At 43.8% G+C, this 27769-nt stretch overlaps 1 protein-coding gene across 1 annotated transcript in view; it reads right to left on the bottom strand.

Moving 5' to 3' along the window:
* The window catches only part of LOC115130645 (disks large homolog 3-like), a 123534-nt gene that overhangs the window by 88713 nt on the left and 7052 nt on the right, over nucleotides 1-27769 (bottom strand). The window contains exons 3-4 of the mRNA XM_065019675.1: nucleotides 23248-23333; nucleotides 10974-11084 (exon numbers count right to left, since the gene is read on the bottom strand). Of these exons, the coding sequence (XP_064875747.1) occupies nucleotides 10974-11084; nucleotides 23248-23333 (197 nt within the window). The remainder of the gene's footprint in view (nucleotides 1-10973; nucleotides 11085-23247; nucleotides 23334-27769) is intronic.

Raw genomic sequence — 27769 nt, 5'->3', positions numbered from 1 at the left:
TGGCAAATCAGACCAAGAAATGGTCTCCAACACGGCATAGTGTACTATATTAGCTTATAAAGTAGAATGGATGCATGTTCTTTTAAGAATATTCTTACTGATGCATTGGATATAGAGTAATTTCAATAAAATGCTTTACTCGTCATTAAGGCTTGAGAATATTGTGTATAGCAGTATACTATACTAATAGTGGCAGCATCTGGGTCCATACCCTAGTGCAGTCCTACTCACACAGTGAGGGTGCAGACGCATCTGGGAATAGATGCTTGCTCTGAGACTAATTTACAAAAGCGAAATGTGTTCACTGTCAACTGACAAGACGTTGCTCGGGGTTCTCCTTAGTTTATAAGAGTCAAGTAGGACATCTACAAAACACTTACACAGAGGGGCGTTTCAACTGAGATGGAACATCTGTAAAGATTATTTTGTAATTATTTTATACTGAGGAGGTACAGGTAACTGACAAAATAATGGAAACACTTGATTAAATGAGGGATACAAAGTATATTGAGTTACTTAAGTAATTCAAATCCCATCAATCTTAGGGTCATGTATAAAAATGCTGGGCAGGTCATTATTTTGACTATGCCTCCATATGACAATGTCCCCATCCACAGGGCATGAGTGGTTCCTGAATGGTTTGATGAGCATGAAAACAATGTAAACCATGGCCGTCTCAACTCAATTGAACACTTATGGGAGATTATGGAGTGGCGCCTGAGACAGCGTTTTTCACCAATAACATTCTCGTGGACGAATGGTGTTGCATCCCTCCAACAGAGATCCAGACACTTGTAGAATCTATGCCACAGTGTATTGAAGCTGTTCTGGCTCGTGGTGGCCCAACACATTACTAAAACACTTTATGTTGGTGTTTCCTTTATTTTGGTAGTTACCTATATATATCACTGAAATAAGCAATATCCTACATGACAATGAATTACTCTTTTATCCTTATAGCAGGATACATTTTGGGGATAGAAATGTCTAGAAGCGAATCATTTATTTATTTATTTTGTTTCACCTTTAATTAACCAGGTAGGCTAGTTCAGAACAAGTTCTCATTTACAACTGCGACCTGGCCAAGATAAAGCAAAGCAGTTTGACACAAACAACAACACAGAGTTAAACATGGAATAAACAAACATACAGTCAATAAGACAGTAGAAAAAGTCTATATACAGGGTGTGCAAATGAGGTAAGATAAGGCAATAAATAGGCCATGGTGGCGAAGTAATTACAATATAGCAACTAAACACTAGAGTGAGAGATGTGCAAAAGATGAATGTGCAAATAGAGATACTGGGGTGCAAAGGAGCAAGATAAATACATAAATACAGTATGAGGATGAGGTAGTTGGATGGGCTATTTACAAGTGGGCTATGTACAGGTGCAGTGATCTGTGAACTGATCTGACAGCTGGTGCTTAAAGTTAGTGAGGGAGATATGAGTCTCCAGCTTCAGTGATTTTTGCAGTTCGTTCCAGTCATTCGCAGCAGAGAACTGGAAGGAAAGGCGGCCAAAGGAAGAATTCGCTTTGGGGGTGACCAATGAGATATACCTTCTAGAGCGCGTGCTACGGGACGGTGCTGCTATGGTGACCAGTGAGCTGAGATAAGGCGGCGCTTTACCTAGAGACTTGTAGATGACCTGGAGCCAGTGGGTTTGGCGACGAATATGAAGCGAGGGCCAGCCAACGAGAGCGTACAGGTCACAGTGGTGGGTAGTAAATCAGGCTTTGGTGACAAAACGGATGGCACTGTGATAGACTGCATCCAGTTTGTTGAGTAGAGTGTTGGAAGCTATTTTGTAAATGACATCGCCAAAATTGAGGAATGGTAGGATGGTCAGTTTTACGATTGGCTGCATGAGTGAAGGATGCTTCGTTGCGAAATAGAAAGCCGTATCTAGATTTAATTTTGGATTGGAGATGCTTAATGTGTGTCTGGAAGGAAAGTTTACAGTCTAACCAGACACCTAGGTATTTGTAGTTGTCCACATATTCTAAGTCAGAACCGTCCAGAGTAGTGATGCTGGACGGGCGGGCAGGTGCGGGCAGCGATCGGTTGAATAGCATGCATTTAGTTTTAATTGCATTTAAGAACAGTTGGAGGACACGGAAGGAGAGTTGTATGGCATTGAAGCTCGTCTGGAGGTTAGTTAACACAGCGTCCAAAGACGTGCCAGAAGTATACAGAATGGTGTCGTCTGCGTAGAGGTGGATCAGAGAATCACCAGCAGCAAGAGCGACATCATTGATGTATACAGAGAAGAGAGTCGGCCCGAGAATTGAACCCTGTGGTACCCCCATAGAGACTGCCAATGGTCCGGACAACAGGCCCTCTGATTTGAAACACTGAACTCTAACAGAGAAGTAGTTGGTGAACCAGGCAAGGCAGTCATTTGAGAAACCAAGGCTGTTGAGTCTGCCGATAAGAATGTGGTGATTGACAGAGTCGAAAGCCTTGGTCAGGTCGATGAATACGGCTGCACAGTATTGTCTCTTATGGTGGTTATGATATCATTTAGGACCTTGAGCGTGGCTGAGGTGCACCCATGACCAGCTTTGAAACCAGATTGCATAGCGGAGACGGTAAGGTGGGATTCGAAATGGTTGGTGATCTGTTTGTTAACCTGGCTTTCGAAGAACTTAGAAAGGCAGGGAAGGATAGATATAGGTCTGTAACAGTTTGGTTCTAGAGTGTCTCCCCCTTTGAAGAGGGAGAAGACTGCGGCAGCTTTTCAATCTTTGGGAATCTCAGACGATATGAAAGAGAGGTTGAACAGGCTAGTAATAGGGGTTGCAACAATTTAGGCAGATCATTTTAGAAAGAGAGGGTCCAGATTGTCTAGTCCAGCTGATTTGTAGGGGTCCAGATTTTGCACCTCTTTCAGAACATCAGCTATCTGGATTTGGGTGAAGGAGAAATGGAGGAGGCTTGGGCGAGTTGCTGTGGGGGGTGCAGAGCTGTTGATCGGGGTAGGGGTAGCCAGTCGTAGAAAAATGCTTATTGAAATTCTCAATTATAGTGGATTTATCGGTGGTGACAGTGTTTCCTAGCCTCAGTACAGTGGGCGGCTGGGAGGAGATGCTCTTATTCTCCATGGACTTTACAGTGTCCCAGAAAATGTTTGTGCTACAGGACGCACATATCTGTTTGAAAAAGCTAGCCTTAGCTTTCCTAACTGCCTGTGTATATTGGTTTCTAACTTCCCTGAAAAGTTGCATATCACAGGGGCTATTCGATGCTAATGCAGTACGCCACATTATGTTTTTGTGCTGGTCGAGGGCAGTCAGGTCTTGAGTGAACCAAGGGCTATATCTGTTCCTGGTTCTACATTTTTTGAAACGGGCATGCTTATTTAAGATGGTGAGGAAGGCACTTTTAAAGAATAACCAGGCATCCTCCACTGACAGGATGAGGTCAATATCCTTCCAGGATAGCAGGGCTAGGTCGATTAGAAAGGCCTGCTCGCTGAATTGTTTTAGTGAGTGTTTGACAGTGATGAGGGTGGTCGTTTGACCGCAGACCCATTACGGATGCAGGCAATGAGACAGTGATCGCTGAGATCTTGGTTGAAGACAGCAGAGGTGTATTTGGAGGGCAAGTTGGTTTGGATGATATCTATGAGTGTGCCCGTGTTTACGGATTTGGGGTTGTACCTGGTAGGTTCATTGATAATTTGTGTGAGATTGAGGGCATCAAGCTTAGATTGTAGGATGGTCGGGATGTTAAGCATGTCCCAGTTTAGGTTACCTAGCATCACAAGCTCTGAAGATAGATAGGGGGCAATCAATTCACATATGGTGTCCAGGGCACAGCTGGGGGCAGCGGGTGGTCTATAGCAAGGGGCAACGGTGAGAGACTTGTTTCTGGAAAGGTGGATTTTTAAAAGTAGAAGCTCACATTGTTTGGGTACAGACCTGGATAGTAAGACAGAACTCTGCAGGCTCTCTGCAGTAGATTGCAACTCCGCCCCCTTTGGCAATTCTATCTTGTCGGAAAATGTTATAGTTAGGGATGGAAATTTCAGGGTTTTTGGTGGTCTTCCCAAGCCAGGATTCAGACACAGCTAGGACATCCAGGTTGGCAGAGTGTGCTAAAGCAGTGAATAAAACAAACTTAGGGGGGAGGCTTCTAATGTTAACATGCATGAAACCAAGGCTTTTACGGTTACAGAAGTCAACAAATGAGAACACCTGGAGAATAAGAGTAGAACCAGGAACAGATATAGGCCTTATTAATGAATAAGTATGAATTTATCTCAGACACTGAGCATTATTTGTGTGTGTGCATGTGTATACTTGTGCACACATATGTAAACACTGTGTCCAATTAAAGGCTTGGGGACTTCTGGGAAGATCTGTTTCAACAGTATTAGGGAATTTATCTTCTGAAATGAAATTGGCAACCCTTGATAAAAGAAAATCGGAGACCTGTGATATATGGTTTTAAATCACAGGTTAAGGATATGCCCCTTTTTTTCAATTTTCACCTAAAATGACATACCCAAATCTAACTTGCTATAGCTCTGGCCCTGAAGCAAGGATATGCATATTCTTTGAACCATTTGAAAGGAAATAATTTGAAGTTTGTGGACATGTGAAAGGAATGTAGGAGAATATAACACAATAGATCTGGTAAAAGATAATACAAAGAAAAAAACAACCGTTCTTTTGTATTTTTTCTGTACCATCATATTTGATACGCAAGAGAAAGGCCATATTGTACTATTCCAGGCCAGGTTAAATTTAGATTTCAGCCTAAAACTTTGCACATACATAAAGTGTTTGATTAGATTTTCGATTACATTTCCATTGATATCAGAATGATTAGAGGGACAATAGAGTTCTGAGTACCAGGCAGTTATCAAGTTCGGTAAGCTGCTAATGACCATCAGCAGCATCAGAGCTTGGAGAAGCCTAATTACCGTGACTAAATTTGACTGCCTTCATGACTCACGACCGCCGATTTGGCGGTAATACGGTCACCGCAAAAGCCCTAGGATAGGGTGTGCCTGCTCCTTTAAGACAGCTTCTCTGTCCTCTCTGCTTACATGGGCATGCATCCTGTCAGGTGACCAGGGAGTAGTCACATTGTTTCTTGGAGAATGCATAGAAATGACCGAAATGCTCTTACACATGCTGTGTGTGCAGGGGGTGAGGGGTGATAATGGTGATGTGTGTGTGTGTGTGTGTGAGAGAGAGAGTGTGTGTGTTGGGTCTTCCAGGTGGGTTTATGTAATGGGGGATGTGAGAGCTAGGTGACAATAGGCTGACAGCCAGATGTGGGGGGTGCTGGGAGGTGGGATCTGCTGTAGCCCTCCCATAAACCAGAGTAAAATGCCCTCCTTTAAGCACAGTGCTTATATTTACAACAGGGGTATAGCCTAATTGGCTTGCATGAAAATAAACCATAGGGAAAAAACGTCCTCCATTCACTATTTAAGTACATAGATGACATGTATTTTTTCCTGCTGCCCCCGTTTTTGATACAGGTGCATGATAATGGTCCATTCTAAATCAAAACAAATGTCACACATATTATTTAGTATTTGTAAATACAAGATTAAATCAAGATTAGTCTGATGGGTGACAATATTAGCCTATCACTTGTGAATGATATATTATGACTTGTGAATCAGTCTTGTTTCAATCAGTCGCACACCTCATGTAGCCTAGCCCATAGGCCTATATGTTTTAATAAGGTTTGTATCACAACTAAAAGTGGACAAATAACTTCTTAAAATGCAGCATATTAATCTGCTTTACAAGGGGTGTAGAGCCTAACTGGCATATATAAGCAGCATGTGAGTTTAAAGTTTTGGGAAGAACATTTTGGCCATAAAAATGCACCTTTATAATAAAATAATAATAATCGCATTTGCGGTCACTTTTGATAATGGTGTTTTCCACTAATGGAACATTCGTGCTTATAGCCTACTACCATGTACGCATTGCTGCACTTATAATGTGAAGAAATAGCCTAATAGTTTATCAACATTTTAAGCTAAACATTCTGATTTGTTGCATCAGCCACATTGCATAAAACATGTTTTGATGCTAGTGGTTGTATTAATTTGGGATCTATCACATCCCACAACTGTCCCAGACTATGTTTGGAATATTTATTTCTCACACAGAATAGAATGTCAACTTTTGTACTATGGAAGATAGTAGATTGACATAGGCTAGCACTTTTGCTGTTTGTTAGGCCTACTCATCTTGTTGGCTCATGAAATGTAAATGTGGACAGTTCTTCCAATATCTTCAATATGCACCTCGGAATTGGATAAGGACACACGCAGCTGCATCCCGATGCGTCTGTCTTAACTTTTAGGCTGTGAGAAAGACCCAATCACGTGACGGAGAGCCGTGTGAGTGAGAGACGCTTCGGATTGTGCAGCACACTTAGGGAGAAGGGCACAACGCAGCACTCCAGGACTCAAAAGGCATGGATTTCTTTAGGGTGCATTACGGCCACAAAGGGGATGCCACCGTGAAATCCAAGTGCTTGTCAAATTGTGAATGAGAGACTATTGGAGCGTGTACAGCCTGCGCAAAAAAAAAGCAGAACTCGTGCTTTTCAAGCAACTTTTTTCAAATCATCAAATCAAATTTCGTTGACTGTTACCATAACCCATCTTGATCCTCTCCTGTTGTCTTAAAGGAGCAGTCACACCATAACCCATCTTGATCCTCTCCTGTTGTCTTAAAGGAGCAGTCACACCATAACCCATCTTGATCCTCTCCTGTTGTCTTAAAGGAGCAGTCACACCATAACCCATCTTGATCCTCTCCTGTTGTCTTAAAGGAGCAGTCACACCATAACCCATCTTGATCCTCTCCTGTTGTCTTAAAGGAGCAGTCACACCATAACCCATCTTGATCCTCTCCTGTTATCTTAAAGGAGCAGTCACACCATAACCCATCTTGATCCTCTCCTGTTGTCTTAAAGGAGCAGTCACACCATAACCCATCTTGATCCTCTCCTGTTGTCTTAAAGGAGCAGTCACACAATAACCCATCCTGATCCTCTCCTGTTGTCTTAATTAACTGCAGAGAGGCTTGGAGATGGCTAGAGGCACAGGTCCCTCTCTCTCAGGATGAAACTCTACATCAGAGAATTATCAACCTGTATCCTCCTCAGAAGAAAAGAGATATAGCAAGACATCTCCCCAGGAATATGAGAAATAACAACTTAATGTATAGCAGATATAGTCAACATGGACAATAGGAATGTATCCAGAGAAATTGACATAAGACAAGGAGTGGGTCCATGATGAAATACTCTGACCTGTGGAGGTATGACTGGGGCTAGTAGAGCTACCACACACACACACACACACACACACACACACACACACACACACACACACACACACAACCAGAATGTAACCTGCCAAGAAGGCGACAGTTTGCTTTACCAGAAACACAGAGACAGGAAACAAAGGCTCCACGGCTCTGACTCCTATTAATAGGCCACAGTGACAGAGAACAGCTGCTCCACCAACACAGCACATCCCACTGATAGAATAATGATAGAGGGAGAGAGAGTGAGGTAGTTGGAGAGATTGAGAAAATAAGAGAGAGATAGACAGAAAGGAGCGATGGAGAGAGTAAGAGAGGGAGAGTAAGAGAGAGAGTAAGAGAGGAGAGATAGGGAGGGAGCAAAAGAGGGAGCGAGAGAGAGTGCAAGAGAGGGAGAGAGTAAGAGAGAGAGAAAGAAAGAAAGAAAGAGGAGACAGAAAGAGGGAGGGAGAGAGATAAAGAAAGATAGAGAAGGGGGATGGAAACAGAGTTGGAGGAAAACATAAGGAACATGGCAAGTCAGTAGAATAGTGTCAGTGGTGATGTAGGGGTGTTGGATAGGTAAGGTGTAGGGCACAGAGAAAGCTGTGAACGGGGATAGATGAATGGGAGGTGAGGGGAGACAGGCTAGAAGCAGAGAGACAGAGAGGGGGGGTGCTAAGTGACAGAATATGGCAGAATACACAGGAGAGAGATAGGCACCTTGTGAGTGTCAAGAAATTCAATGACTGTAGCATGCTGCAGAAAAGAAGGGAGGAAGAAAGAAAGAAAGATGGAGAGAATTAATGATGAGTGTGTGTATCCATGTATGAGAATGCAGAATCACATCTGTATATTTATGCATTTAATTCTCTGCAGCAAAGCAATGTATCTAAATCATGTGATCCATGATAAATACAGCATCATTTGTAGATGTACATCTTTTAATATGCATCTGTGTGTCTATAGTATGACTGGGAATAAAAGAGAGATGCAAAAGAAGGAATGAAAAATAGAGAGAGAGAGAGAGAGAGTCAGAACAGTCTGTAGGGATGCAGGCAGGAGGAGGAATGTGGTTTCCATGGCAACCCGAGGTAGGCTGAGCTCTGGGTGTCCGTTCCAGCTCTGACTGCGCGTTGCACTGCAGCGGCCCTCGCCTCGCTCTCTCCATCCTCCCCCACTCTCTCCCTCTATTCCTCCCTCCCTCGCTCGCTCATTCACTCCATCCCTACCCTCCCCTGCCACCTCCTCGGCTCCCTCCCTCTCTCCATGCGAGAGACATGAACTCAACACTATACACACCCATCTCCTTATTATCCAGACCCAGCTCTTCACTGAACACCATTGAGTCTAACTGTACTGTCACAGTGGTTTTATGCAGATATTACATTATCATACGAGCACAATGATCCTGTATCACCGTGTCTCAACCCAGGCAGCAGCCCCCTCCCCTCCCCCCCCGCCCCTTGCACTAGTTCTCGGCTCAGCTGAAAAGCCAGCATCTGCGGGCATTCTGCTGCCATGTGCCGCTGGGCATGTTGTGATTGGGAAGGCATGTGAAAACAAGGCATGCCATGGTACTGTACTGTTGTAGTAGGGAACATGGACAGGAGGCCTGCCCTTCCCTCCCTCCTTCCCTGAAAGACAGACACAGGGGCTGTGTGATAGCAGGTGAGTCACAACCCTGCATTCTAAGGTATCGTGGAATAAGGCTATACACATCCGTCGTCCCGGTATCGTTTATTTTTATTTCACCTTTATTTAACCAGGTAGGCTAGTTCAGAACAAGTTCTCATTTGCAACTGCGACCTGGCCAAGATAAAGAGTAGCAATTCAACACATACAACAACACAGAGTTACACATGGAATAAACAAAACATACAGTCAATAATACAGTAGAACAAAAGAAAACAAAAAGTCTATATACAGTGAGTGCAAATGAGGTAAGTTAAGGAAATAAATAGGTCATGGTGGCGAAGTAATTACAATATAGCAATTAAACACTGGAATGGTAGATTGGCAGATGATGAATGTGCAGGTAGAGATACTGGGGTGCAAAGGAGCAAAATAAATAAATAAATACCAGTATGGGGATGAAGTAGGTAGATAGATGGGCTGTTTACAGATGGGCTATGTACAGGTGCAGGGATCTGTAAGCTGCTCTGACAGCTGGTGCTTAAAGCTAGTGAGGGAGATGTGAGTCTCCAGCTTCAGATATTTATGCAATTCGTTCCAGTCATGGGCAGCAGAGAACTGGAAGGAAAGATGACCAAAGGAGGAATTGGCTTTGGGGGTGACCAGTGAGATATATCTGCTGGAGCGCGTGCTGCGCGGGTGACCAGTGAGCTCAGATAAGGCGGGGCTTTACCTAGCAGAGACTTGTAGATAACCTGTAGCCAGTGGATGTGGCGACGAGTATGAAGCGAGGGACAACCAACGAGAGAGTACAGGTCGCAATGGTGGGTAGTGTATGGGGCTTTGGTGACAAAACGGATGGCACTGTGATAGACTGCATCCAGTTTGTTGAGTAGAGTGTTGGAGGCTACTATATAGATGACATCACCGAAGTCGAGGATCGGTAGGATGGTCAGTTTTACGAGGGTATGTTTGGCAGCATGAGTGAAGGATGCTTTATTGCGATATAGGAAGCCGATTCTAGATTTAATTTTGGATTGGAGATGCTTAATGTGAGTCTGGAAGGAGAGTTTACAGTCTAACTAGACACCCAGGTATTTGTAGTTGTCCACGTATTCTAAGTCAGAGCCGTCCAGAGTAGTGATGCTGGACGGGCGGACAGGTGCGGGCAGTGATCGATTGAATAGCATGCATTTAGTTTTATTTGCGTTTAAGAGCAGTTGGAGGCCACGGAAGGAGAGTTGTATGGCATTGAAGCTCGTATGGAGGTTAGTTAACAGTGTCCAAGGAGGGGCCAGAAGTATACAGAATGGTGTCGTCTGCGTATCAGAGAGGATCAGAGAATCACCAGCAGCAAGAGCAACATCATTGATGTATACAGAAAAGAGAGTGATATACAGTATAATCATATTGTCAATCGTTGATGATTCATCATACATGCATCATACATGCATGATTTACATTGTCTAAACTGACAAACATACATTTGAAAATATGACAGCATGCCAAGTTTTAAGAGGCTAAATACCATGAAATACCAGGCCCCATTATCTGCCCAGTGTTGACATATTGAGTTGAAACAGCTGTCAACATGCTTGACACTTCCATTTTTGACATAATGAACCTAAACTAAGCAATGTTTCAGCCTCAACCTTCCCAAATATCGAAAATGCTAAATATATGTCGAATTTCAGAAATCCACATCAGCAAAATCTACAACAATCCTGAATATTCTCATATCAACATTAGGATGAATTGTACTAAAGGCTGTGGTGGTTGTGTCATCACAACTGATATCACTGATTTGAGTCGCTGGGATAGTTCTGTGAGTCCGTGTGATGCGCTGTAATGCCCTCTGATTATAAATATGTTCATAAGGTCACTGAGCTTAATGAAAAATAACAAACATCTCAGGACGTTAAGGGCAGCCCTGTGATGACTCGTTGAGCAGGCCGAGAGAGGATATGTGACAGAGACACTGATTGGGTGAAACTTTTTTGGGCTCTTTTACATTATGGAGCATTCATTTGACCCCTGGGTGACTGACCTTTGGTGTCTCGATGTGGGAGCAGCTCACCAGCACCGACACACGCTCCACCTTCTGAGGGCTCCTCCTTGTGGTCACTCGTACCCGCGACACTCCCTCCTCCCCAGAGTTCTGTAGGAAGGACACACAGGATGAAATAGATCCAAAACCTTTTCTGCTTATCATTTCCGACATTAGGTAGGCTATTTAGATACAGGAAATGTATCTTCGATCATTTCTTGATGCTCTAGAACACTAAATAAAGCCTTGCTCACCAGAATAATGTCATAAATCGATAGAATGAATGCATCATCAACAATATAGTTGACATCAGTAAAGTTCTTTTTCATTCCTACTTCTCTCCCACGGAGCAAAGATGTTTAGGGACCGGGAAGATTTTCAGGGTAAAATTTCCAAATGACATCAGTTTCTCGACCGGTTTTACAAAAATGAAAAGCTGTGAAAACAATCAAACATGTTTATGATAGTATTTCAGTTCATCTTGGATGCATATTCTGGTTAAAAGTTAAATACGGTCAGCATTTATGTTGCTGAAAAAAAGCTAAGCACGCATTCACATTTCCTCAAGATGAAATAAATAAATGTATCATATTTCTCCACTCCTGTTCCAGAGAAACACTTAATTCTGCAGGAGTTAATATTATAATAGGCTACATGTGAGGCCTACAGTCAGTGTCCACACTTGGTGATAGTATATGAAACAGCTTGCGCAGACTGCGAAAAACAACAGTTTACATGCCACAGTATCCCGTTTAAGTTCAGCCTATCCCAGGGATTTTATTTGGGTTCCTCAGAACTGGTATACGAGCTTATTTCGGGTTATTGTTAACGGGATATGATGTTTATATGCATCCACTCAAAAACAGAATACTTGAGTATCCCGACTAATAACAGGATATTGGTGTGCACGTAAACATGGCCATTGTTGTAGCAACATTTAAAATTAATCAAGGCAACATCCATCTGCGATGGTACAGGTTGAGTAATACAGCCGTTGGGCTCACTTTCTGTCGGCTTCTCTGCTAACCAGCATTGACTGACTGATATTTGTTGTGCAAACAGTCACCGGTGCCCCGCAGAACCAATGGAGAAAAGACAGAGTATAAACTGGACTGTCAAAGATCTACTAAACATGACAAACAATGGGATCATAGTGAAGAGAAATGAAAACTCAACCAATACATAGTGACAGGAGAGGAGGAGTAATCACTATGTTCCAGGCTCATACAGGACAGACTGGTAGCCTAAAGACTAACTGTATGAAATGATATAAGGACGTTGGCAGCTATTGATTCTTACACACTACGTATGTATTATTCAAAGCGGCAGTTAGATCTGACAGAGAGAGGGAGGCTTTTCCTACCTTCGAGCTGTTGAGTGTATTGCCACAGCTTAACCCGCACAGACCCTTAAGAGACAGCAGAGGGCAGCCTTTAGAGCAGGCCATGGAGTGCCTTAGACTGACTGACGCAAGGTCACAAAAAGTGCTTGACAAAATTGCATTGATGATCAAGGCGCCAGCGGGTTCTTTGTCCTGATCTGTGTATAATAGACACGCTACACTCATAGAAGCATGCAGGCTAAACACATCCGTCATCCCGTAAAAAGGGCTCCCAAGTGGCGCAGCGGTCTAAGGCACTGCATCTCAGTGCTAGAGGTGTCACTACAGACCCTGGTTCGATCCTGGGCTGTATCACACCCGTCCGTGATCCGGGTCCCATAGGACGGTGCACAATTGTTACAGCGTCGTCCGGGTTAGGGGACGGTTTGACCGTGGCAGGACGCCATTGTAAAATAAGAATTTGTTCGTATCCGACTTGCCTAGTTAAATAAAGGCTGAATAAATACATTTCAAATGAATGCTTGTAGATGTTTTGTCATTGCTGTTCCGTACTTTAACCAGACATGTAGATGTGTCGCTGCATGAGTCTGAATATGTTATCAGGGAGATGATAAGGGAGTTTTGCTTCGGCAGCTCTGTTCCCACATGGCAGTGCTGACAGGCAGGTCAACTGACACAAGCAGGGCTGAGGGTGCCCCCTGCCCTCTCAGCTGACCCCTCTGTCTAATAATGACAGCTAGGAGGACGGCCTCGGCAACACTGGCAGGTCACTCATCACACACACACACAAACGAAAGCACAGCACGCACACATGCACGCAAATGCAGTCACACACACACGTACACACATGCATGCAGTGTTCACAGACGCAAGCACAGACGAACACACTGCAAAAGCACACGCACGCACGGTTGAATGATGAGTCTATGAATGACTTATCATGAGTCAACAAACAGCACGCAGTATTCATTAGAAACATTCCTATTTCAAACTTGAACAGTCAAACAACAAGTAATGACAACTAAATAGACCAAATCACACAAGTATGACATTGGAATCACATTTGAGCTACAAACTAGATTCAGCTTTGCACAATGATAACCTAATATATTCAACTTTTCCATCAGGCCTCTTCCTCCCAAGTATCCCCCTCTTTTAACCAGTTTCATTCATTCCATCTCTACAGAAGCTATTATCCCCCTCACTTGCCTCTGCACCAAATCAGTGAATTTGCAGACTCATTTATTTTCCCTCCCATCCTCCACACAGGTGACAGCATGCCTCGAATGCTGATGAGGGCCTACTCACTGGCCAGCCACTGAGCTGAGCTGTCCCATTCACTAGCCCCCACTGCTAGGGCCTCCTCACTGGCCCCCACTACTAGGGCCTAAGTAAGACCAAGGAGCTGATCGTGGACTACAGGAAACAGGGGGGTGATCATGCCCCCATCTACATCAATGGGGCTGCCGTGGAGCAGGTCAAGTTCCTCAGTGTCCAAATCACTAAGGACTTAAAATGGTCCACACACACATGCACAGTTGTGACAAAGGCATGACTGTGCCTCTTCTCCCTCAGGAGGTTAAAAAGGTTTGGCATGGGCCCTCCAATACACAAAAAGATCTACAGCTGTACCATTAAGAGCATGTTGACTGGCTGCATCACTGCTTGGTATGGCAACAGCACCGCCCTCGATCGCATGGTGCAACATAGGGTGGTGTGGACAGCCCAGTACATCACTGGGACCAAGCTGCCTGCCATCCAGGACCTCTATATCAGGTAGTGTGAAAGGAAGGGTCGGAAAATCGTTAAGACTCCAACCACCCAAGCCACTGATTGTTTTCTCTGCTTCCGCATGGCAAGCGGTACCGGTTCATCAAGTCTGACATCAACAGGCTCCAGAACAGTTTCTAACCCAATGCCATAAGACTGCTAAATAGCTACACAGACTGAGTTGACCTTTGTATTTTATTCTTACTTTGCACTGTGTCTATGCACATTCACAGGGCCCTACACACACTCATATCCCAACACACATACACACACTCACTCCATTTGCTCACACACACACATAATATGCACACACATTTATACTGACTCTATACACACACACACTTTTACATTTTAGTCATTTAGCAGACGCTCTTATCCAGAGCGACTTACAGTAGTGAGTGTATACATTTTCATACTTTTTCCATACTAGTCACCTGTGGGAATCAAACCCACAACCCTGGTGTTGCAAGTGCCATGCTCTACCAACTGAGATACACATGAACATACAATCATCATATATGCTGCTGTACTCTGTTTATCATATGTCCTGATACCTAGTCACCTTACCCCTATACAGGGCCCCCGAGTGCCGCAGTGGTCTAAGGCACTGCATCTCAGTGCTAGAGGTGTCACTACAGACCCTGGTTCGATTCCAGACTGTATCACAACCGGTTGTGATTGGGAGTCCCATAGGGCGGCCCACAATTGGACCAGCGTCGTCATGGGCTTGGCCAGGGTAGGCCGTCATTGTAAATAAGAATTTGTTCCTAAATATATTTAATAAAGGTTAAATATAAAATATAAATATCTACCTCACTACAGTATCCCTACACATTGTAAATATTGTACTGGAACTGACCCTGTATATGCTATCCTTACTTTATCGTCTTATTCTTATTTGTATATGTTTTTGTTCTACCTTGTTATTTTTAGTATCACATTGTTATAAATTATTACATTGTTGGGGTTAGAGCATGCAAGAAAGGCATTTCACTGTACTTGTGCATGTGACAAATTCTTGAAACGCATCCCTGGCCCCAACTGCTAGGGTCTCCTCACTGGCCAACCACTGAGCTGAGCTGTCCCATCCACTAGCCCCCACTGTTAGGGCCTCCTCACTGGCCAGCCACTGAGCTGTCCCATCCACTAGTCCCCACTGCTGCGGCCTCCCTACATATAGCCCACACTGGCCAGGCCGGAGGACGGGCCTGAGGATGGGGCTAGGGATGGGGCTGGGTATGGGGCTGGGGATGGGCTAGCCAATCCTCAACACTGTCACTAGTAACATTAGCTACAGTTCCACTGTACTAGTGACATGGTGACCAGCTGTAATGCAGGGAGGGAGGGCTGGGGAACATGTGCGGAGGATTTAGTTGTAAGCAGCACCAGGGTGTATCAGAGGAATGATGGGTGGGGCACTAGGTCTCTGGATAAAGCTTTTGACATGATGTGACGTGTGACCACAGTGTGTGTTTGGCATGGGCCAAGGAGATGAGGGTTTTGCACAATGATATCTGTCAGGTGAGTGTTAAATCTGACTGTAAATCATTGAAGGAATGAAAATCTGATTATGGCAGAAAAATGATTGGTTCACTACAGTGTATTCCTATTAAGGTTTAATAGTTTAAGCTAGGAGGTACATATGGGAATTCCTAGAGAGAACAAATTCTTTAAAATTCTGCGAATGGAATCTTTCTATAACCATTCATTCAGACAGTAGGGTCACACACACTAAGCTTTTTGTGAACAAGTAGCAGCCATGAACGTGTTATGAAACCGAATAACTAGCCTGCGAATATTGTTGCAGTCGCAAAGTCTAGGGGTCTTAGGCCGAGTTAAATGGTCTGCAACCTGATTTAAGCTGGGCATCTGAAAAATCTCTGTATGAGGACTGTCATGTGTACATGTGCCCAGGATACAGCAAACTTGCCGAATTCAGGTCCAGCTCCGTCTTAACTTCTTGGTCGGCCAGTCCAAGCAGATTATTCATATCCACCTGTACCGGTCCCATGCATCAGGCCTCCAGTGCGCCTCCACAGCTTCCGGCGCTTCCAGAGCTTCCGGCGACGGTCCCCAGTCCGGGGTCTCGCGGCGACGGTCCCCACACACCTATTTCCATTACCCTATCACATCCCCCTTCTCTTGGTTTAAAAACCCATTCAGTTGGTTCATCTGGAGCTCAATCTCTCTGTAGATCTGTCACACTGTCTGTGTTTCACTCTCTCCTACTATGTCTCTCTACCTCGCACTCTTTATATATTGAGCTCTCTTTTGTTTGAGCACCTCACTTTGTCCCCACCTGTGAGTATTGTTTTTGTTATGGTGTTTGATGGTGGGAAAAGGGGGAACCAAGACAAGTCGCCCATGGGCATACACTACCTGTAGGTAAACTTAGTTAAAAACACTAGTTAGAACTGGGTGGACCACCCACTGTATTTTTGGTTAGTTAGTTAGCTGTATTGAAGTAGGCTAGTCTAGTTTAGGGGTATTTTTGGATATTTGTTTCTTTCCTTGGGTCCAGCTCAGCCCCTTTTCAGTTTTTGATTTGTTAAAAAAGTTTGAAATATCCAATAAATGTCGTTCCACTTCATGATTGTGTCCCACTTGTTGTTGATTCCGCACAAAAAAATACAGTTTTATATCTTTATGTTTGAAGCCTGAAATGTGGCAAAAGGTCGCAAAGTTCAAGGGGGCCGAATACTTTCGCAAAAGGCACTGTATAAGGCCCTGCCCCGCCCTCCTTTCGGAAAAGCTGACCATGACTCCATTTTGTTGATCCCTGCCTACAGACAGAAACTCAAACAAGAAGCTCCCGCGCTGAGGTCTGTTCAACACTGGTCCGACCAATCCGATTCCACACTCCAAGACTGCTTCCATCACGTGGACTGGGATATGTTCCATATTGCGTCAGACGACAACATTGACGAATACGCTGATTCGGTGTGCGAGTTCATTAGAACGTGCGTTGAAGATGTCGTTCCCATAGCAACGATTAAAACAGCGTTGACCTCAATCCAATAGAAAATTTGCTGACCCTGGGAGAACTGCCACAATGGCTAGCCGTGTCGTGGACTGCATTCAAGCCCTCAAGAAAACCCTGCTAGCTTGATAGGCAGCTAGCTAGCAGCTAGACTACTGCTACGCCAAATAGCTCCTCAGAACCAGGCTTGGTCGACAGGATCACTGGACAGAGACTAGCAGTCCCAGCAACTGATGCCAACTGCGTCGCGGGATCAAACTAAAAAGTTAGTTAGCTACTAAGAAACTTTCCTATATACCTCAAAAACAACAAATTGAGCTCTCCTCATTTCGTGTTCAACAGGAAGTGACGTATGTGTGTACATATATATATATATATTTATATATATATATATATATATATATACACACACTGCTCAAAACATAAAGGGAACACTTAAAACAACACAATGTAACTCCAAGTCAATCACACTTCTGTGAAAAATAAATAAAGGGAACACTAAAATAACACATCCTAGATCTGAATGAATTAAATATTCTTTCTTTACATAGTTGAATGTGCTGACAACAAGGTCTGGATTTGGAGTCATACTCAAAATTAAAGTGGAAAACCACACAACAGACTGATCCAACTTTGATGTAATGTACTTAAAACAAGTCAAAATGAGGCTCAGTAGTGTGTTTGGCCTACACGTGCCTGTATGACCTCCCTACAACGCCTGAGCATGCTCCTGATGAGGTGGCGGATGGTCTCCTGAGGGATCTCCTCCCAGACCTGGACTAAAGCATCCGCCAACTCCTGGACAGTCTGTGGTGCAACGTGGCGTCAGGTCTGGGGAACGGGCGGGCCAGTCCATAGCATCAATGCCTTCCTCTTGCAGGAACTGTTGACACACTCCAGCCACATGAGGTCTAGCATTGTCTTGCATTAGGAGGAACCCAGGGCCAACCGCACCAGCATATGGTCTCACAAGGGGTCTGAGGATCTCATCTCGGTACCTAATGGCAGTCAGGCTACCTCTGGCGAGCACATGGAGGGCTGTGCGGCCCCCCAAAGAAATGCCACCCCACACCATGTCTGACCCACCGCCAAACCGGTCATGCTGGAGGATGTTGCAGGCAGCAGAATGTTCTCCACGGCGTCTCCAGACTGTCACGTCTGTCACATGTGCTCAGTGTGAACCTGTTTTCATCTGTGAGGAGCACAGGGCGCCAGTGGCGAATTTGCCAATCTTGGTGTTCTCTGGCAAATGCCAAACGTCCTGCACGGTGTTGGGCTGTAAGCACAACCCCCACCTGTGGACGTCGGGCCCTCATACCACCCTCATGGAGTCTGTTTCTGACCGTTTGAGCAGACACATGCACATTTGTGGCCTGCTGGAGGTCATTTTGCAGGGCTCTGGCGGGTGCTCCTCCTGCTCCTCCTTGCACAAAGGCGGAGGTAGCGGTCCTGCTGCTGGGTTGTTGCCCTCCTACGGCCTCCTCCACGTCTCCTGATGTACTGGCCTGTCTCCTGGTAGCGCCTCCATGCTCTGGACACTACGCTGACAGACACAGCAAACCTTCTTGCCACAGCTCGCATTGATGTGCCATCCTGGATGAGCTGCACTACCTGAGCCACTCATGCTACCACTAGAGTGAAAGCACCGCCAGCATTCAAAAGTGACCAAAACATCAGCCAGGAAGCATAGGAACTGAGAAGTGGTCTGTGGTTATCACCTGCAGAACCACTCTTTTATTGGGGGTGTCTTGCTAATTGCCTATAATTTCCAACTGTTGTCTATTCCATTTGCACAACAGCATGTGAAATTTATTGTCAATCAGTGTTGCTTCCTAAGTGGACAGTTTGATTTCACAGAAGTGTGATTGACTTGGAGTTACATTGTGTTGTTTAAGTGTTCCCTTTATTTTTTTGAGCAGTGTATTATACTGCCATCAAGTCAGCCATCACTCAATAAGATATCATACTGACACCAAACTGATACATACTGACACCAAACTCACTTTGTCCAACTCGTTTAGAAGCCAGCCATCACATATCCCAGAGCCGGCCCAAAATTCACATAGAGCCTTCTGTTAAAACCATAGAAAAAACGTAAAACACGTAGTTACATTCTTGCTGCGGTCCAGTTCTGGCATTATGTGTAGGCCTATCTGAGGCGACCCCGAATCCCGAGTTACGACTCAATTGGTAATTCGGAGCCCGAGCAGCGACCTTAAATAGTGCTGAAAATTTACTTTTTCCAGAAGTTGCTAAGTGGTCCCAGAAATAGCTATCGGACCAAAACTTTAGGGTCTGTTTCTATGAGCCGAGGCAGATTCAGTGCACCTAGTCTTGTGATTGAGACTTTTCTAAGTGTCATCATTTTCGCGATGTAAAAAATGTATTTAAGTTATTGCAAATGGACGAGGCTGTTTCTCGGCCTGAGAACCTTCTAGAGCGACATAACTCACTCTGCACTACCGACTTAAGCCATAGAACAGGTTTATAAAGTTTCAGGGCTCTAGGTCTGACAGTTATTTGATGGTTCGAACGGAGGTAACTACTGCAGGCTCTGTGTGTCTGTAAGCCCCACAATGTGTCACTTCACATTGACTGTGTGTGTGTGTGAGAACAGAAACTCACAGAAATCACATAGAGCTCCGAAACCCGTCTTAACAGATTTCGACCTTTAATCCCAGAAAATGGGCATTAACTCAAAGAGCATGAGGCCTCGAGGCCATCTTGTTTCTGGGCTAAAAGTACATTTGGCCAAACCTGTGCTCACCGAGTTTCTTCTTCCAAGTCTTTTCTGTTTACGAGAAACGGCTGGTAAACATTTATAACGCGGAAACCAAATGTCCGATAGACTTTATTTGATGAATTCCCGGAAGATCGGGCCCTGGGGGATTTTACCATTTTAATAACACCTGCGGACATCGAAACTCATCCCAATATTGGGATGCCCCTGCCCAGTCACGCGAAATTCATAGATTAGGGCCTAATGAATTAATTTCAATTGACTGATTTCCTAATAAGAAATGTAACTCAGTAAAATTGTTGCATGTTCCATTTTATATTTTTGTTCAGTATATCTTGGAGATCTACGGGAAGCACTGACCCAACCGATCCACAGACGATGCAATCTCTATTTCACTCCACACTGCTCTTTTCCCACACGGACAAAAGGAACACCTATGTGAGAATGCTATTCATTGACTACAGCTCAGCGTAACACCATAGTGTCCTCAAAGCTCATCAACAAGCCAAGGACCCTGGGACTAAACACTTCCCTCTGCAACTGGATCCTTAGCTTCCTGACGGGCCGCCCCCAGGTGGTAAGTGTAGGTAACAACACATCCACCACGCTGATCCTCAACACAGGTGCCCCTCAGGGGTGCGTGCTCACAGTCCCCTCTTGTACTCCCCGTTCATTCATGACAGCACGGCCAGGCACAACTCCATCATTAAGTTTGCCGATGACACAACAGTAGTAGGCCTAATCACCGTCAACGGCGAGACAGCCTATATGGAGGAGGTCAGAGACCTGGCCGTGTGGTGCCAGGACAACAACCTCTCCCTCTATGTGATCAAGACAAAGGAGAGGATTGTGGACTACAGGAAAAAGAGGCCCGAGCACGCCCCCATTCTCCTCGAGGGGGCTGTAGTGGAGAGATTCAAGTTCCTTGGTGTCCACATCACCAACAAACTAACATGGTCCAAGCACACCAAGACAGTCGTGAAGAGGGCACGACAAAACCTGTTCCCCTCAGGAGAAGCAAAAGATTTGGCATGGGTCCTCAGATCCTCAAAAGGTTCTACAGCTGCACCATCGAGAGTATCCTGGTTGCATCCTGGTTGCATCACTGCCTGGTATGGCAACTGCTCGGCCTCCGACCGCAAGGCACTACAGAGGGTGGTGCGTATGGCCCAGTACTTCACTGGGGCCAAGCTTCCTGCCACTCAGGACCTCTATACCAGGTGGTGTCAGAGTAAGGCCCTAAAAATTGTCAAATACTCCAGCCACCCTAGTCATAGACTGCTCTCTCTGCTACCGCATGGCAAGGGGTACCGGAGTGCCAAGTCTAGGTCCAAGAGGCTTCTAAACAGCTTCTACCCACAAACCATAAGACTCCTGAACACCTAATCAAATGGCTAGCCAGACTATATGCATTGCCCCCTCCTCCCCCTCTTTTACACCGCTGCTACCCTCCGTTGTTATCATCTATGCAGTCACTTTAATAACTCTACCTACATGTAAATATTACCTTAACAAACCAGTGCCCCCGCACATTGACTCTGTACTGGTACCCCCTTGTGTATATAGTCTCACTATTGTTATTTTACTGCTGCTCTTTAATTACTTGTTACTTTTATTTCTGATTCTTATCCATATATTTTAAACTCCATTGTTGGTTAGGGGCTCGTAAGTAAGCATTTCAATGTAAGGTCTACACCTGTTGTATTCGGCGCATGTGACTAATAAAATGTGATTGGATTTGATTCCTTGGACTTCATGGTATAGTTTATGCTCTGACATGCACTGTCAACTGTGGGACCTTATATAGAAAGGTGTGTTTCTTTCCCCATTTCGTTGCGTTTGCGTACGCTTAATAAATGTTTTGCAACAGAATCGTCAGAATGAATACGCCCCTGATCACCCGCACACATAGTTCATTTACATAGCAGCCACATACAGCATAATCACTTTGATCGTTGTGTAATTCCATCTCACATCGCAATTCCTGCTCTCCTCCTCTCACCTTTTCCCTTGGCTTTTTGGACTTCAGTGGACAACACATCAGTTGTGACCAGGCAAAACAACCTTTCCAAGCCAAACCTTCATATCATAACTGCTAACCGCTTCACAGCCTACATCGTTGGCACCATATTAGCTAACATCATCGTCAACATACCTACTAGAACTAACGCGTTAGTAAACCCACAATCCAATCCATGTGTACAATCACGCAATACAGCAAGAAGTTAAGCAGTTACACCGGCAGGCCCCGGTGGCATTAAATTAATACAACCGAAAGCTCACCTTGACTTGGAAGAGTTGCAGTGTTGGATAGCCTTAGCCAGCTAGCTAACATAAATAGCATTCCTCTCTGTTTGAGTCAGGTTGTTGAGTCGGCTAAATTAGCTAGTGAAGTACTGTAAGTGAAAGGTTAACTAAGAATAAAAAAAATACAACAAAATATAGCTAGCTCTCTCTCTATGCTGCTTGTCCATATTTTTTGAAAACATTAATTTGTTCAAAACTTTTCAACTATAGTCTTTCTCTCTCATTGAGTCAACTACCCACCACACTTTATGCACTGCAGTGCTAGCTAGCTGTAGCTTATGCTTTCATTCTCTGATTCTTTGATTGGATGGACAACATATCAGTTCATGCTGAAAGAGCTCCGATAGGTTGGAGGCCGTCCTACCGGAAGTCGTTATAATTACTGTGTAAGTCTATGGAAGGGGATGAGAACCATGAGCCTCCTAGGTTTGTATTGAAGTAAATGTAGCCAGAAGATGCTGTTGAGGCTACTGTAGACCTTAATTGCAAAACAGTGGGTTTTAATCAGTTATTTGTTGACGTGAATATACTTTTGTAATGTTTCACTGTTTACATTGGTCCTCCCCTTCCTCCTCTGAGGAGCCTACACTGCTTTCTACCAAAATTTTCAGTGGTTATTTTTCAGAGCTCGTCTATAAATATTACTGTCAGTGACCATGTGATTTGATTGCAACCACTTGTAATGTAAGGACTGGGTGACATTGTTATCAGCAGCCCACTGATGAGCACATGGTGTTACAATTGCTGAACTGACTACTGCTGTGGTGTCTGTCTTCATCTATCACTCCCAGACAACAACTACTTTCTCTCTCACCCTCTCTGCGCATCACTCACTCTCTATCTCTCCCAGACAACCACTACTTTCTCTCTCTCCCCCCCTCTCTCCTCACTTCTGACACCAATGTAGCAAATGGTGTAAAAAGCAAACACCCTACGCATCGCGCCAATAGGCTTAACCACTTGGTGAGAATTGTAACGTGGCTCATATAAGTGAGGATTGCTACAGTATTTTGTGCATTATGTGAGATGTATAGAGTATTTGTAAAGGCATACAACTGGTATCCGGTTTACATATTTTTGTATTGTGTACAGTTTGACTGATAAAGTGAAGCAGGCCTTTCTCTAAGTTTCTCACCTCCTCCGCATCCTCAGCACTGGCCTTCTTCACACCGTTCTGTGTTGTGTTCAGTTGCAGGGTCACCTTGTAACATTCTTGGATATCTGCAAGGAATTAAGTAAACAACAAGTCATAGAAATAAAGTCCATGGTCCCCCGGGATATGAGTACTTGAATGACAATCCACAAAAATATCCCATAGATAATGTATCATTAAAACACTGAATGTTGCTTGTTTTCTTCAGTGTGCATCTGTTCACTACTATGCAGTTAAGTTTTCTAAATGTTGTTGTATGACTCAAATCCTGACTGGAGAGTTGATCATTAAGTCAATGTCCAAACAGCCCCAACTTCAATAACAACACTGGAGTTACTTACCAAGAAGACAGTGAATGTTCCTGAGTGGCCCGAGTTACAGTTGTGACTTAAATCTACTTGAGAATCTATGGCACGACCTGAAAATGGTTATCTAGCAATGATCAACAACAAGTTTTACAGATCTTGAAGAATTTTCAAAAGAATAATAGGCCAATGTTGCACACCCAGGTGTGGAAAGCTCTTAGAGACTTACCCAGAAAGACTCACAGCTGTAATCGCTGCCAAAGGTGCTTCTACAAAGTATTGACTCAGGGGTGTGAATACTTATGTAAATGAAATATTTCTGTATTTCATTTTCAATACATATACATATACAAATACATATATTTTCAAAATATTTTCACTTTGTCATTATAGGTTATTATTTGTAGGGAAAAATATTTAATACATTTTGAATTCATGCTGTAACACAACAAAATGCGGAATAAGTCAAGGGGTAAGAATACTTTCTGAAGGCACTGTAGGTGTTAGATCACATGGTCTGGAAAAACTACTGGCTTTACCTCTATAACATAAGAGAAGGATGAGTCCAAGTTCTCTGTCAGTCCATCACCACTAGGCCATGCTGTTTTCCCACTGTGGCCAGCTCTGCCAGCTCCCATCCTCCCAAATCCTGCTCACTCCCCTACAATTACCTCCGGCCCATCGCCTTCCCTTTCTCAACTCATCCTCCTTCTTTAATTGAGTTTCTTAAACACTGATTCCCCCTCCCTCTCCCCCTCTTGTCTCCCTTCATTACATCTCAGGTCATTAAAGAGATTCTCCAGTACTTTTGTATACTTTTTAGCCAGTAGTTGAAAGTAGCGCTCACAAGCGTCCCCGAAAATTACATACTACGTCACATATGTGCACCATGTAATTGCTCTCTCGCTCTCGCTCTGCTGTTTGTGCATCTTGCTAGCTGTCACTCAAATGGTGAGGGACTGAAGCTCATTGGCTAGAACTCGAATTGCTAGGGGGCTGGCCCACATGGGGGAAAATGTAGGGTAAATGGCGCAGCACAGATTCCATAAAAATTGTCACTTTCAAACTAGAGATTGTGTGGCTAAGACAGTAATTCTGCTCATAGATTATGCATGTATTAACCACACATTGACACATCCAGCCCAATGCAGGAGGTTTAAAAAAATACTTAGTAGTCGACAATGTTCTGGAGCATGTCTTTAAGCTGCTGTGTCTTGTGGTCACCTATTGACTGGCAGCCACTTGATGAGAATACAGGGAGACATTGATGCTGATGTCACACACTGGCCCTCTTGCTGAACTATAGACATAAAGAGGTCGCTGTTCTCTTAAGAGCTCGGCTATGCTACAACTTTCTTAGGTTCAATGTCAGGACACAGTGATGGAAACAAATGTGTAGAAAGATCATCATGTACTTGAAATGTATAATTGTGTGTACAAATATCTGTGTGAAGGAGTGAAGGCACTGTATGTACCGGTATGTCCTCGGTGAGTGTGTGTATATGTGGTCGGTGTATCCCAACAGGGTGGAGTGGGAACAAATGTGGAAGAAGGGGGCATGTGACTCATCACTGTATAAGAGTGTCTGAGTGTGTAGGAGTGGAGCCGTCTGTAGGCAGAGCGTTTTGCAGCCCAGCTGGTTAGAGGCCCGCACACACACACACACACGCACAATTATATTGTCCTGTGATTTTACAATGTAGTATTTGGCTTTGTTATAAGAATTACCTTACAAAAAATGTGGAATGACATTTTCAGATGTGAAAGAGCTTAAACTACACACATAAAACTGTATTTTCACATGTATTCAATTTATAATTCACATGTTAACACCACATTTTCACATGTGAGGAGAATAACTTGTTTTCACCTCACATTTGAATTGCAGTTTCACATGTTAAAAATGTGTAAATGGGATATGCAGCTTCACATGAAAAATATTCACATGTGAAAATCTCACTTTAACAAGTTGGAATTGCATTTTCACATGTGAAAATCATTTGAAGTTTCTTATGTAAACAAACTCCACATTTGAAAATATCATTTTTGCATATGGAATTTCAAGTTCACATGTGAAAATCAATTGCATGAAAATTGAATTTTGGGCGACTAGGAGCGTTTGCTTGGATGGTTGGGGGTGGCAGGTAGCCTGGCGGTTGGGAGCGTTGGGCCAGTAGCCGAGAGGTCTACACATGTGAAAAGATGGTGTTAACATGTTGCAGAAACAATGTTTTCACTGGTGGAATAAGGGTGACCACATCTAAAAATATAAAATGCCGGACAAGGGTGCGATTTTGCGCGACATTCACGGAACAGTGGACAGAATAAATGTTTTGGGGGCAGGATAATGGATCATGTTCAAATGGCAATGGCATAGTTCTGCTGTACGAAGGTCACTGCCTGTTAAACATATTTTATAGAGTAAAAGTATTATTATATGGTGCAATCCTTTAGTGAGCGAGTTACTTTTGTGCCATTAATATCAAGCAAATCTTCTGAAGTCAAGAACAACATTTGTAGTATTGCAAACAAAAATAATGATGTTGAAAGCAAACCATCAACCCAAAAGTATTGATAACAAAACAAAATATTGCACGGAAATCATTTTGAAATGTGAGAACAAATGATAACATGATTAAATACATGTCTCCCTCTTTGGTTATGTTACCCTGGCCTTTGCATTCAATGCAACTTTTGACACATTCATTCCAGCAACATAGCACCATGTATCCCACTGCTGGTTTGCCTCTGAAGCTAAGCAAGGTCGGTCCTCGCTGGTCCCTGGATAGGAAACAAGACGTAGCTGGAAGTGCTAAAAACAAAACAAAAAGTGGGGATTTTTTTCCTTCATGATTGAAAAGTGAAAAATTAACGTGTGAAACTTCTGAAAACCACGTGCCCACTTATCTAAACATAAAAATATATATTTTTTGAATCATGTGATATTTTTCATGTGATTTGTTCACACGTGTTGTATTCACACATGACTTTTTCATGTATTTTTTTGTAAAGGTTGTATAAACAATGCAAACACATAACTTGTCCTGATTAATTGTCCAAAGTAATTCAGAGAAAATTATTGCATAAGTATTATCATACTTGTGTAAATTGTTAAATTTATGTGAAATTACTGTGTGTGTGTGTGTGTGTGTGTGTGTGTGTGTGTGTGTGTGTGTGTGTGTGTGTATAGGGAGTAAGGAATACACCGACGTTAGACCCCCCTCTATTTGCAGCAGACCTATTCAAGTGTACTGGAGTCCTCTTTCCACTCATAGCCTGTTCTGGATGAATAAGCCCAAAAAGAATTTGCCCCAGAGTGTTTTCCATGGGATGACAATAAGCGACAGACAGACACTCCGCTCACTACAATCTACATTCAGCAAAAATTGGGTCTGAATTAAAGCCCCCCCCCATAATATCCTGCTCCACCATTTGTGAGAGTGTTGTGTGTGGGTATAACCAACTTCCTGCATGTTTGCATGTTGGGGAACAAAGATATGAGTCCTCAGTCAAGGCTAACTTTGTTCATGATTGTGCAACCATGCAGACATCCAATCAAGTGCTCAGCTCTCCAACTTCCTACAGTGCATTCCAGGCAAGGGGACTCCCATTCATTCACACATCAAATACTGTTCAATGCTGCTCACAACTGAACTCATGAACACTTTTTGCACCAGTCATGCCTGTTGTCATTCACGATCACCATACCTTCTTTAACATTGTGCCAATGCTGTTAATTTACAAATGTTCCCACTGTGGCAGAGCATACCAGTAGCAATACAATTGCAACAACACAAATACAGCCAGTGCAAAAATACCCCCACCACTACAACAATGACACTACAACAAGTAGCCTAAGCAAAGCCCTTCTACCTATTTTCAAATAGGTACTGTACAAAAGGTACAGTAGCGACAGTAGCAACACAAAAATCCCAAACTTCCCCAGTTCACACGAATCCCGGCCCATGAATGCAAACAACAGAGAGCATCTGGGAGGCTAATGCGATGAGTTACCCCATATTCCCATTAGCTGTGGAAACGTTCAGCACCTCCCCTGTGCCTAGGCTGATGATTAAAACCACATGTTGAGTAGAGAATCCGGCCTCGTTTGACCCTGCTCTGCCCCTGCACCTGAGACACTCTCTCTCACACAGACTCTCTCGGCTATATCCTCAGATCAGTCACGCAGGCCATGAGAA

The sequence above is a fragment of the Oncorhynchus nerka genome, linkage group LG6, assembly GCF_034236695.1.
Source record: "Oncorhynchus nerka isolate Pitt River linkage group LG6, Oner_Uvic_2.0, whole genome shotgun sequence".
Lineage (NCBI taxonomy): Eukaryota > Metazoa > Chordata > Actinopteri > Salmoniformes > Salmonidae > Oncorhynchus > Oncorhynchus nerka.
This window is presented reverse-complemented; position numbering and strand designations above follow the sequence as displayed.